We start from the raw sequence: 12,799 nt of genomic DNA on the forward strand, positions 1-12,799 counted from the left end.
TAGAAAAGAATCAATATATTTTATTTGGCAAAAAGTTAAATATAATTTCAACACAACGATTTGGTCAGTAGGCCATGAGGTAACTATTTCAAAATAGACAGTGTACGTTCTGCATCAACATCACTTCCCGGATTTATTATTATTATGATTTTTTTTTTAATAAGCGATACAAATTTACAATAACCAAATGTAGGTTTTTATAGCGTATAATTTATTATCAATAAAATTAACCTTCATTACAACAACCATCAAATCATTCGATTAAAATTAAAACGTAAACCATAGGTAGTTACCTTTCACATATACGTATAGCTCCGAAATCTGCTAACTGCTCACTGGTGCAAAAACAATATTAAGCTAGTCTGCTTAGTTACTTTTTCATATATAGATCATATATACAACTGACACAGACAGTACGATATATATATCAACTGTGCATACTAAAACGACTCGTTTTCATGTATTTTGAGAACCGCCATTCCCAGACATCCCGGACAAACTTTTTTTTCTACTTTTGTGTGTGTGTTTAAATTGGGATATATATATATAATATATATTTTACAATCAAAGGTTAACTGTCTAATTATACAGAAAAGACTTAATACGCTACAGAGCTATACTCTATGCCATTTTTATAATAAACAACCTGAGTTCGAATTGAATCCTAGCTTACACAATTACATCCGGTACAGCACCCAAGCACATAAATTGAGTCACAAACATAATTACCACAATAAAACACAGTGTTCAAGTATTAGAGCAGAGATCTCTCTGCCGCGCAAAGAGCGAATAAAATTAACTACGTCGACTAAACTATACAGTCCGTAAATAGTTGTGCATTATGAAAAGGTAGTTTTTGCTCGTCGTTCTATTTTTTTTCCCTTTTTTTTTTTTTTTTTCCTTTTTCTTAAGTGAAGAAACAGGTAGATTTATACAAGCTAGCTCAACAGCCGTTTCGTGCTAATGCCCCCATTTTCTTTCCTATTAGAAAATGAAAAGTCTTACTGTACCTCTCCTGGCAACTGGCCTCTCCATGCTACTGTGACAAGCAAGGTACAATCGTAATCAGAATTTGCCTTGGGAAAACAAATGAGGCCTGGACCCAGACGCATTGCATGGCAGGGCTCGAGGGGAGGGTTTTGTTGGTGTTGTTTTTATATTTTTTTTGTTTGCTTTTTTTGTTTTTGTTTTACTTTATGCTTTTTTTTTTTTTTTTTCCATTTAACCCGCGTATCTCCATCATTCGTCCTTCGCTCGGTCTTTGTTGATTTTCTTCATTTTCATTCTCCTGTTCTGAAACCAGATTTTCACTTGTCTCTCGGTGAGGTTGAGGAGCCTGGCCACCTCGTACCTGCGGTCCCTGGTGAGATACATATTGAACAGAAACTCCTTCTCCAGTTCCAGCGTCTGGTGCTTGGTGTAAGGACAGCGCTTTTTCCGGGTGGACCTCGCGTGGAGCCAGTTAGCAGCGGGGTTATCTGCGAGGGGAGTGAGAGGAGAAGTTGAGGCTCAGGGGGGTGTCTGGTGGGTGTGGGGGGGTCCTGGAGTCGGGGTGCCCCTCGTCTCCGCAGTGGGCACGGAGCACCCACATCCCCACGCACGGGAGGGGTCACGGAGACCCCTGAGCGGTAGAGCCACGCCGCCCCCGCCTCCCTTCGCTTTTTTTTTATTGTTTGTAGGATGCAGTTTGAAAACACCCGTCCGCCTGCTCTCTGCTGGCTGCCTCCTTCCTTCCTGCCCTCCCCGCACCCCCTCCGAGTGCCAGCCCGGCCGGAGCGGCAGCTCGTCTGAATTGGTTCTCTGTTACAATTCGCCCTTCTCCCGTGTCATTGCTGGCAGGACCCGGGGAGCTGACGAGCCGGCCCGCGGCCGCCGTCATTACAGCCCCGGCAGCTCAGGGCCCTTATTTGCATGGCGTTATTAGCAGGAGCAGCTCCGTTCCGCGGCCCCGCAGCGCCCAGCGCGGGCATTTCCGCCGGGAGGCGGAGGGGGAGGAGGGCACCGTGCAACGGCGAGGTTCCGGCTGCCGGCCCTGAGCTGCGCCCCCTCCCCCCCTCCCCCCAGCCCCGCAGCTCACATTCACATCCAATGCTTCTCGGGCACCCGCTCCGTGAGTGCTGCGGGAGGATGCGAGTATGTCCTGCGAAGTTGGCTGCGGTGGCCGGGGGGAGGGGGGGCGGGGAGGGGAGGGCGGGAGAGGTGGGCTTTTTTTCCAATTATTTTATTTTATTTTATTTTAAGTCGCAGCCGCACGGAGGGTTTTTGTTCTCCCCTCGGCCCGCAGAGCCGCAGCCGTCCTGGATCCCGGCAGAGCCCGCGAGGGGCAGCGCGGATCTCAGCCCCCAGTGCCCGGGCAGCGCAGAGCCCCGCACCGCGCCTCCTCCCCGGCCCCAAACGCGCCGCTCCGCAGCCCAACTTACTTGGATCAATGTGTGGTTTCTCTCCGTTTGCCTCACTTTCTCCATTGTTTTCAGAGAATGCGCCTTCGTGGCTTTGCTTATCCCTATCAACTGGAGGAGAACCACAAGCATAATCAGACAGAGACAAAGTGTGAGTGTCAAACGTGGTACAGTCACCCCTTCTGGCCGCCAGCGGTTCAGGTTTAATGCCGTAATGCCTGCTGGTAGGTAACCCGGGGAAGGACAAGGAGCCCGGCACAGGCTCGAGCCACGAACGCATGTACCTGCCGTCGGGCGGTGCCACGGGCGCCTGGTGGTGCGCGTAGGGGTGGTACACGGCGGGGACGCCGCTGGCGCCGGCGGGGTGCGCGGGGCTCCAGGGGGGGCCGAAGACGGGCGCCTTGGGCTGGAAGCTGCAGGGGGTCAGCTCGGGGTGCTCGGCCAGCGCCGGGCGCGGCGGCGGCCCCAGCGGCGCGGGGGCGTAGCGGGGGGCCGCCAGCTCGTCCCCCTCCGGCACCAGGAAGGAGTCCACGTAGTAGTTGCTGAGGGTCCCGGGGGCCGACATGGCGCGGCGCGGCGCGGGCGCCCGACCCGCCGCAATTCGGGGCTGCGGCTTTCACGTAACAACTTGGTGCTGGCGGAGAAGTAGAGTCAGTAATAAGTTGGGGGCAGCCCGGGCGCCCATTGGCTGCCCCGGTCACGTGGCGGGGGAGCAGAACAATAAAGTATAAATCAGTCCGCGGGCTATTAATGGGTCAGTGTTTTCCAGCCATCATTTTTATAGCGAGGCCATATGTTTTTATGCAAAGGGATATTTGAGTTATACGGCGGAGTTTGTTTTAATTGCGGCCAACTGAGATTAAAAGATCGGATTCCGCATTACGGCCCCCCCTTCCCTTTCTTTCTCTCCTCTCCCGCTCTCCGTCCCCCTCTCTCCTTTTTAGTTTTTTTTTTTTTTTTTCGTTTAAGCGGACTATTTTATACCGTAATTAATCATCCCATCAGTGAGTCGAGTTCCCTACCAAAAACAAAAACAAAAAAACCCCTTCTGGTCGGAGACCTTCACATAAAATTATACAACAATCGAAGCAATAAAAAGAAGCAAAATAGCAGTTGCGGCGTACTGTATTTAAATACATATTTATTATATTTCATAAGGAGTTATTGTTTCGGGAGCCACGGGGTTGTTATGAAGTCAGTAACTATGAGCGCGCTCATTTGCATCGCTGTGTTTCACAGCAGTAAAAATTTACGAGTGCTCGGAAAGGTTAAATTATACCATTGTGTTTCGTTTGGGAGCTCCCTGTAAATAATCCCGTTCCGTTCCGCGCTAAGCGGGACCGGCAACGCAAAATCAAACCCGACGCATCTCACGGCCGGAGCAGTTCCGAAGGGCCTTCAGAGGACCGGGGCAGGACCGCGGCACAGGGATTCGGCCCCCTCGGGCCGGGCTGAGCGCGACAGTGACCGAAGCTCCCTCCTCGCCCGGCCCTGCCCTTGGACCCCCCCTCGGCAGAGGGGCCGCCGGGAACCGGGCAGCGGCGGGCAGCGGCGTCGCTGGCTCCGACTTATTCTTAACTATGCAGCCAAGCAGCGGGGGAGGGGGGGGAAGGGGAGAAAAAGCGCCGTGTGCCCGCTGCAGTGAAGCACCGCGCTCGGAGGGGAGGACGCAAGAAGGGCTTTTGCTTTCGGCCGCCCCGCGCCCCGCGGAACGGAGCGGAGTTATTGATTTGGCAGCAGGACGCGCGCTGGAAATCGAGCGGAGGGTTACGGTCCTCCGCGGAAGGAGGGGAGGGAGAGGGGGGAAAGCGAGGCGCGGCCAGATCCAAGGCCAGTGTTAGGGATTAAACGGAGATGCGCTGCGCGCCCGCGCCGCCGCCGGTCCCCGTCCCTCCGGCGGACGCGCGGTCTGCGGCGTGCGGGGGGAGCCCCGAAATCCCCGCAGGAGCCTCGGGGTGCTCGGGGTGTGCTGTGCTGAAAGCAGAGCCCCCTGAACGGAAGGGTAGGCCGAGTAAGAATTAAAATCACGTGTAAATATCGTGCGTGCAAAAGTGTGGTTCTAATTAGTTTTACATGGCTGTGTGGGCCGCTTCTCTCCCTCTTCTCCCCTCTCCGTTTCTCGCTTTTTCTTTTCATGTCCTCCCAACAGTTTAGCCAGAAATCGCGCGGAGATCCCATTTTAACGACGCTCTCTCCCCATTCAGGATTACAAAGGCCCATAATGAAACTATTATCCCCTATTAGAGTTAGAAAATTATAAAACACTTACGGGATCCCCGCAAACGGGGAGCCCGTTAGTTTCGAACAATTAAAAAAATGTACATAGAGGTCTCCTCCGCTATTTTTTGTGGCCGTTGTATAGACGCGCCGTAATAGCGAAAAATAATTGTATTTCTTTCTTGGAAAGACGGAACTCGACGTCATTTATATTTATTATTAAGAGTCAGCTGTGGTGAAATGTGATTGTAGAACTTCCTTTTTCCATTCAGAAAAAATAATCTTAGCTGCAGGAGTCCTGGATGTTTATATTCGAATTTGGGTTCTCAACTTGCGGCGGGTTTCAATTTTTTTGGTTCCTCACCAAAAATAATAGCAAATGAATAACAATAACAATAACGTTTAAAAGAACGCGCTTGCATTTTTATTTCCCTGTAAAATTCGGAACGCGTTCGCTGCCAACACCCGAGAGGCAGAGAGATTGTGCAGAAAGCGAGAGTTAAAATATGGCAAATAATTACAGGCGTTTTTCACGCGGTCACAGCGCTGCTGATAGCTTTCGAGCGCTCGCCTCTCTTTTCAACCTTTTAGGCTCAGTTTTCCCCAAAGTACGTTTTTCATACGAGCCACGAGAGCTCGGTTTCGTACCGTTCGCCTTGCCGGTTACTGCGGGATTTGGGGCAGCAGATCTCGGGAAGGACCGACCGGCCATCCCACTGCGATACGAAATCGGAATTTCCAGGCACGAAGCACCGCTCTCGTGGCCGAATAAAACCCTTCCCGGCCTCCGTCCCGGCACAGTGAAACCCGCGGCTCTCCCATCCCTCCTGCTGCGGCAGGAAGCACGCCTCTGGAGGGGCAGAGCTCCGCGGCCGCGGGCTTTGCGCGGATTTTGCGCTGGAATGCCGCCTCGCCTTTTCCTGCCGCTGCTAACGATTCGGACGGAACCCACCAGCACGGAGCGGTGCTTTGGCACGGCGGGCGGAAAGAATGACTCAGAATTTGGGGGAAGCGGTCCAAAAGCGGAGCGATGTGAATCCAAAGAGATATAAAGCACAGAGGCAAAGCTGTGCGTGAAGGCTACAGAGGCACGCACACACTGTAAATACACCGTCGGTATGTACACAGAACAGGGCAGCTCGACAGCAGCACGGTGCTCACAGGCAGACACGAGCACTGCTGTCGGACTGCGGTGTACACATCTGTTCCTGGCCCAGCCGAGGCGTCTCTCGCGAAGATCCAGCTAGGGTAGGTCTGCCTCAAATCCGCTATCTAACTGCTCTCCGTTTCTGCAGCCCCGTCTGGAGCTTCAGGAAAAAAAAGTTTTTCTTTCTCTTTTTTTAAAGCAGAAATAATCGATCGGTCATTTAGGGGGAAAAAAATATATATATAAGGGGAAAAAAAAAAAGAAAGAAAAAATAGAAAGCCAAACCCAGCCCCACAGGAGTGCCTTTCCCTGCCCGTTCCCGTGCCCGCCTTTCCGCTGCAGGGCAGCCGGTTCGGAGCGCGCTGCCCGCCCCGTGCTGCGGGCGCAGAGCCCGGCGGGAGGCCGCCCCCGCCGCGGGCGCCGCGGACACAAAAGGCGGCGGGCGCGGCGCGGAGGAGCGGCGGCGGCGGCGGAGGGCCCGGAGAGGTCGCTGTTGCCCGTTCCGCCGCCGCGGAGAGCGGCCCCGGGCGCGCCGCAATCGTGATCGTAACCGAGGCCTTGTGGGCCGCGTGGCGCTGAGCCCGGGGGAGCGGGTCCGACGGCGGGGGCTCGGGGTTCCGAGGTCACCCCTCGGGAACCGCGTGGACGAAAGAGGGCGCGGCGGGGCGGGCGGCCCGCGGGCCCCGTGTGTCGGTACGCCCCTGGAAAGGGGCTGCCCGGCTCGGTCTCTCCCCTCCCCCGGGCGGCCGAGAGCTTTTCGTCCTCCGTTTTTGAATAAATCCAGATGGAAAAAAATATATAAGCGCCCCCCCCCCTCCGATCCCTCCGCCCGAGCTCTACCCACGCCGAGCGGAATGCATAAACGCACCTGACCTTGAATGCAGCCTACGAGAGATATGAAAATCCCGCAAGCAGGCAGGGACTCGCTTAGGAGCTAGCTAACCTTGAAGAACTTGTCAAGCTTCCCCCCTCGGCTGCCGTGTTTATCTGAGGAATCAGAGGAGCCTCCGTTGCAGATGGGGAACAATGGCATTGGGACTTGACGCCTATAGATAACTTCGGCGCTAAGATTTCTTCGGGCACAAAGGACCCTCGCACCAAGCATACCTGGTGATGATATCAGCTGAAGTAATTAAGGCAGTTTCGTGCTGTAGAGAGAAAGGTGGAGCCCCAACAACATGAAACTACCTAAACCACAGAGCAGTTCTCAGGCGCTAATAATTACTTTCCCCATAGCCGTGGTCTTTAACTCAAGGATCCCGCTACGGAAATAAAACCAGAAACGTGACCCCGCCGTCCCTCTCGCCCCCCGCGCACCCCTCCGGGCCCCCCGCGCCCCCCGGCCGGGTTCAGGGAAACAGAGAAATAGCATCGGAACCCCCCCCCCCCAAGGGCGGCTTTCGCCTCTCCATGCAGATGGGAAGGCCGTCCGCTGCGATGTTACATCATAAAAAGCTAACGGCTCCCTCTAAGCCCGGGTTCAAAGTCTCTCCCCCTCCTCCCAGCACACACATACCCGGGAAGAAAGCTGGAGCTGTCGCTCCTCTGCCAGCCCTCGTTGTGCCTTCCCTTTGTGCGAGCCCCCGCTAGCTAAGCATGCAGCGAAGGAGGGAGGATGCAAAGGCGGCCCGGGGGGAATAAGCGCTCCCGCATGCAGCCAGGTAGGGAACGGCCCTGTCCGAGGGGGCCCAGTGGCACGGAGGCGGCTCTCACCTCCCACCTCCCCATGCGCTCACCTTCACGGTTTCTTCCGAGCCCTGAGATAAAGCTACGGTTTGTCACCGTCCTCGGCAGCTAAAGATCTCCGCACCCTCGTAGGTGTGTGATTAAAAGGGGGTGTGTGTGTGTGTGGGGAGGGGGGGGGGTGAGAAAATAAAAATCTCTTCCCTACCCTCAAGAAATTGTAATTTGCTTCCTCAGTCTGTGCAGCTCCTCAGTCAACTGAAACCACTCGTTCAAGACAGCAACAATCCAGATATACTAGCAAGTCATAAAACTGAACAAAAGCCGACAAACCTTAGAGCACCATCGCTATATGGCCCAGACAAATTACGACCGTCTAGGTAATATTTAAATAGATTCCTAAAGTAATTGCAGGGGGTTTAGGCAACTATTCCTGTTGTAAAAGTTCTCGAAGACATAAAGTAGAACCTGAGGATAAACAGTCACAAAAAGAGGTAAAATTAAAAGGATTCATTCCACTTTTTTTATTCTTCTATGAGAACATAAACATCGTCTTTTTCACGCACAGCAGCATTACAATATTAATTTATTCCGATTTAAGGTAAGAACTAGATATAGCTAGAACTAACATTTATAATAACGATAGAATGCATTTGCTTAAAACGGTATCGGCGTTTTAATAATAATAGACATTTATACATATCTGTACTTATAGTTTTTCCCCTTCTTTCTTTCTCCTTTTTAAAATCTTTTTCTAATCTTTTTCACCTATAAGCTTGACCCTTTGATGCACGTAACTTCACAGTATAAAGGAAGACGGACGAACTCTCCCTCGCTATCTCAGGCTCTGGCTCAGAAAGTCCTTTTGATGTTCAGGATGTACACTTCGCAGTGAAATTAGTGAGGAAAAAGTGACGGCTTTTTTTTTTTTTTTTTTTTTTTTTCCTCAAGGGGGAATCGTTGTGTGCTTATCCCGTGTTACCGACGGTAACGCTATTTATCGACCAAAAAAAAAAAAAAAAAAAATCACTAATTCCACATCTTTAAGCAAAACTACGTTACGTAAATATCTACAACCAGAAGGAGAGAGAGAAATTCAGAGGTAAGTGTCATAATTTAGTCCATGAGCGAGACGAACTTTTTTTTATATCTTTAAAGAGAAGAGATTTCATTTTCCTGGCCAATTTCAAAGCCGTAATATTGACTTTCAAGGTAAAGAACAAAAAATCGCTCTTAACACCGGTTCCCATGAAGTCCTTTTAAAGGATGCCTGCATTTCATTATTGCAAGTCCTGCTTTGGGAAGGATAAAGGGGGAGGGGGGAGAGGGAAAACAGAGGGAGAAAAAGCTGAGCTCCCAATATATAGAAATATGGCACGGCTTAAATAATTCATTCCGAAGCTACTTACAATCCGAGTTACACCGCCTATATTTTAAAAGAATGCGCCTTTAACCGAGCTCGTTTACTTTTCGGAGAGACACTGAGGTGGGAAAAGGGGGGAGGAGGGGGGGAATATTTGCAGCTCCTGAAATCCTATTTCTGGGCTTTCAAAGCTTGAAAGAGCAAAGCGGGCCCGGGAAGGCTGCAGGAACCGAGGAGGCTCACACATGGCCCTCAGCATTAGCATGGCTTTCTTCCGCTCCCCCCGCAGCCCCGAAGCAGCTATTAAGACTTTAAGGACATACTGAGAACGTCTAAAATCGTTAATCCATACAGGTGCGGATGACTACAGCCTAGGAAAATGATACTGGCTCTTTAAACCATAAAGATGTGTTTATAGGTTCATCAAGAGAAATTAAAGTTGGCTGTGAGCTCCCGAATCCTATTCTCTCTGTTCATTTTCTTCAGTTTCATTCTGCGGTTCTGAAACCAGATTTTAACTTGTCTGTCTGTGAGATGGACTGTGCGGCTGATCTCTAGGCGACGCTCACGAGTCAGGTACATATTGAACAGAAACTCCTTTTCCAGCTCGAGAGTTTGATGCTTGGTATAGGGGCACCGTTTCTTTCGGCCACTTTTTGCGGTTAGCCAGTTTGCTGCATTTTCTCCTTTTGAATTGCCTAGTTTTGAGAAAGTAAAAGAGGGACATTACCAGCGGGTAGGAGGCAAACAGCTGGGGGAGGGGGTGGAAAGCTGGTGTGGGTGTGTGCGCATACAGGGGCTCGCTCCTCCAGAGCTGGCATGTGGGGGCCTTCCGAGAGCTCCCGAGCGCTCTCCTAACGGCCCTGGGGCTGCCCAAGGGGCAGCCTTTCCTCTGCTGGGATGCTCGGAGGGGAGTCCAACTCCGACCCCCCAGAATGGGTTTCTCCCCCCTCCGACCCCGCCGTTCCTGGGGGGCGACTCGGTGCGGGGCCTGAAGCTTTTCGGCCCTCCCGAGACACCTGCTTCCAAAACAAAAGCCACCCGAAACGTGCGGATCTGAGCTTCATAAGCGTGCTCTGGGGGCTGAAAACAAGGTGAGCTTCAGGGCCGGAGCCCTCTGCCTCCCGGGCTGCCTCGCCATGGCCCTCTGTTCTCCCACGAATCAGCGAAAGAAAAATAATAATAATAATAATAAAAGAAAGGGGGAAGAAAAAATCACCCCCTTTCAGGGCGGGAATTCCTATCGCTGGAACCGTACGGGAAAGAAATAACACCGATCCCTCGATGGCTCGGAGTGGCTCGCAGGCGTGGGGCTGGCTCTCTAGGAGCTTTCCTTTGCTTGCTTTTCGTTTTGATCTTTAAATTATTTTAATTATTATTATTCTCCAACGGGCGCCTGAAGGAATAACAGGGCGTCTGAAATGCAGCCAGAGAGGAGTGCCTGGAAAGTCTGCGGCCCACAGAAGGGGAGCTAGGCTTTCGCCATGGGGACTGGAGAGGGAAATAAATAGGCGAATGAATAAATAACAACCCTGTTATCTAGTGTAGACGCTGAAGGATATTCGCGGTGCATTCATCAGTCTAATTTGATAGCAGTTCATAGATGGCACATTTCAGCGCGGCTGTTATTCCGAAAAGCATTCTGGATCGTAAAATATAACTTACCGCGTTAATAGGTTTATTTATTGGCACTGCCTATTGCTTACTTTGGATGCCATACAAACATCTCTGTTATCTGGTAGGCACCTTCCCATCGCAGAGGAAAGATTGAGCTCGTTTTTCTATACGTTTAAGCCGCACGCAGGCGAAAGTTGCCCAGAGCGGAGGCTCTCGGGGTTTTAAGCTATAGGACGGACGTTAATTTTTACGGCAACCCCGTGCCCGAATATTACAAAGTTCAGAAGGTCACCGCGAGCAGCGCTTCTTGGCAGCCCTGCGGGGCAGCCGGGATCCTCCTTTCGCGTCGTGACGCTCCTCGCCCGCGTTTCCTTTTTTATTACCGTTATCACCGTTTCCTAAGCCTCACCCCGCCGTGCTTCGCTTACCTACGGGCTCCTTCTCGGGAGAGGCCTTGCTGCCCTCCGACGGCGCGGGGGAGAGCTCCTCGGCGGTGGACGACGAAGCGCGGGTCTCGTCCTCCCGCTGGGAGCCGCACGCCGAGGGGCTGGGGGAGCGCTCCTCGTCCTCCCTCCTGCCCGCCTCCGGCACGGGCGGCCCCGACGGCGGCGGCTGGAAGCGGCCGGGGGGCTGCGGAGCGAAGGGGGCGGCCCCGGCCGGCCCCGCGCCGTAGCCCTTGGAGGTGCCGTAAGCCTGGGAGAGGCGGAAGTAGCCCGGGACCGGCACCCCGGTGCCGTTGGCGGAGGGGCTGACCTCGGCGCTCAGCCGCGGAAAGGGAGCGAGGTCGGCGGCGGCCGAGCCCTTGGGGCATTTCTCTGAGTCATAGAGGCAGTAGGAGCTCTCCTCCTTAATGTTTTGAGCGAAGGAGCACGAGGTGGCCTGCTGGCTCTCCGGCTCTTCCATGCGACAGGAGCGGGGCGGGTCTAGCCACACTTCCATCCCCGACACGTAGGAGTGCGTGCTGGGGACCATGCTTTGCGAGGTACCTTCATTGCGTTTGCCCAGGACGGGGAACAGTCCGCAGCCCTGCAGCCCGTAGGACAGCTCGGACGCCTGTGGCAGGTAGAGCCCGCTGCCCGGGTAGTAGCCGCCTCCTCCTCCGCCTCCGCCTCCTGCTCCCGCCGCGTCCCCTCTGCCCGCGCTGATCAACGAGTCCACCAGGAAAGAGTTTGCAGCCGGGCTCTCGGAGCATGACATTGTCGTGGAATAATTTGGCGAAGGGAGCGGATAGCCCTTCCTGGCTGACATTTCTTGTGCAAAACATGCTGAATATGATTAGAGATACCCCCGCACCGCGGCGAACGCTTGCAGCCAATGGAAGCCCGGGCCTCCCCAGCAACCCCTCCCCGTCTGGTTTCGTATGCACCGAGCTGCTCTCAGGTCGACCTCTGAATTTGGGATATGGATGGATATTAATGTGCGATATGGATTTCCAGCCACACGCACACGTGCGGAGCGGCGCGGCGGGGCAGGGCCGGAGCCGGGCAGGCGGCGGCTCCCGGCTTCTCCGCTCTGCCCCACGCACCGCTCTGCGCGGCGGTGTTTATGACACCCCGGCTGCGGCCGCGGCCAGATGAAGCTTTTATTATCGCTCCTCTCTCCCCGCGGTCGGGCTCTCCGGAAGCCGTGTGTGCTCACCTCCCCGAGCAGCCCGTGTGTGTGTCACGAAATTAATAAAGCCGCGGCTGTCCCTGTGTTTTATGCTCAGGCTCTGCTCGTTTTATTTGATTGTCTCGTTGGTTTTTTTTTTTTTTTTTTTTTTTAAAGAAATAATAGACGTGTTATTGCTTATCACAGTTCGTCGGGAACCGTAAAGGGCCCTGGTGTCTCCTGCGTTAGAGACCCGAGGAGGGAGAGAGCCCTTCAGCCCCATATCTCAATCAGCTAACATTTCCTAGAGATAAAGAGCTGGCTGCTGCGCTTAGGAATCTCGGAGGGAGCAATGCCACTCCGGGAGGATTAATTGTGTGGTTGCAGCCTCTAATGCTGTAGTTAACGCTGGATTCTTCCCGAGGTCTGATTGCCATTTAAAATCCAAAGCCAGACATATGCCACAGAAAGAATCCAGACGTGAGCAGCTCAGATGGATGCTCGCACGATGCTGTGCACCCTGTTTATTGGCGTGTTTATATTTGGGCGATCATTTTTATTTCCCCCCCCCCCCTCGCTCCAGCCCCTCCTCTCCTCCCTCCCCCCCCCCTTTTGGGTCATTCACTCTTCTCCTCTCCAGAAGCACCGTCTCTGTCGCAAGCGCTGCATTAAATAATAGAGAGAAAGATACGCAGATGAATCCTGAGATAGGAGACAGCTCTGTCCTGCCAATTTGTAATTGTGGCGGAGGGAGCAGACAGATAGCAGACAGACAGGCACGCA

At 53.1% G+C, this 12,799-nt stretch overlaps 2 protein-coding genes across 3 annotated transcripts; both read right to left on the reverse strand.

The window, feature by feature from the left end:
- HOXA9 (homeobox A9) lies at nt 1–3,288 on the reverse strand. The gene is made up of 2 exons (XM_085226255.1): nt 2,421–3,288; nt 1–1,478 (listed from the first exon to the last, which is right to left on the reverse strand). The coding sequence occupies exons 1-2, from the start codon at nt 2,962–2,964 to the stop codon at nt 1,240–1,242; spliced, it is 783 nt and encodes a 260-aa protein (XP_085082381.1). The 5' UTR covers nt 2,965–3,288; the 3' UTR covers nt 1–1,239.
- Nucleotides 3,289–5,017: 1,729 nt separating this feature from the next.
- Nucleotides 5,018–12,586, reverse strand: HOXA10 (homeobox A10). Of its 2 annotated transcripts, XR_014883911.1 has the most exons (3): nt 10,855–11,683; nt 7,500–9,507; nt 5,018–6,911 (listed from the first exon to the last, which is right to left on the reverse strand). XR_014883911.1 is itself a non-coding variant. In XM_085226247.1 (2 exons), exons 1-2 carry the CDS (start codon nt 11,672–11,674, stop codon nt 9,233–9,235), a joined length of 1,095 nt encoding a protein of 364 aa, XP_085082373.1. In that variant the 5' UTR covers nt 11,675–12,586; the 3' UTR covers nt 5,018–9,232. The 2 variants fall into 2 exon arrangements, 1 of the variants encoding a protein (XP_085082373.1); XM_085226247.1 differs by having other exon boundaries at nt 5,018–9,507; nt 10,855–12,586.
- Between the last annotated feature and the right edge of the window lie 213 nt (nt 12,587–12,799).

This window comes from Meleagris gallopavo, chromosome 6 (assembly GCF_905368555.1).
Source record: "Meleagris gallopavo chromosome 6, MGAL_WU_HG_1.1, whole genome shotgun sequence".
Classification (NCBI taxonomy): Eukaryota; Metazoa; Chordata; class Aves; order Galliformes; family Phasianidae; genus Meleagris; species Meleagris gallopavo.

What these genes read in the sequence shown, in the direction of transcription:
- HOXA10 (XM_085226247.1), bottom strand. Translation starts at nt 11,674, where the DNA reads ATGTCAGCCAGGAAGGGCTATCCGCTCCCTTCGCCAAATTATTCCACG. An exon ending in TCCCGAGAAGGAGCCCGTAG is followed by an intron (nt 9,508 to 10,854) that starts GTAAGCGAAGCA and finishes TCTCAAAACTAG; the next exon opens with GCAATTCAAAAGGAGAAAAT.
- HOXA9 (XM_085226255.1), bottom strand. Translation starts at nt 2,964, where the DNA reads ATGTCGGCCCCCGGGACCCTCAGCAACTACTACGTGGACTCCTTCCTG. An exon ending in GAAACCACACATTGATCCAA is followed by an intron (nt 1,479 to 2,420) that starts GTAAGTTGGGCT and finishes CTCCCCTCGCAG; the next exon opens with ATAACCCCGCTGCTAACTGG.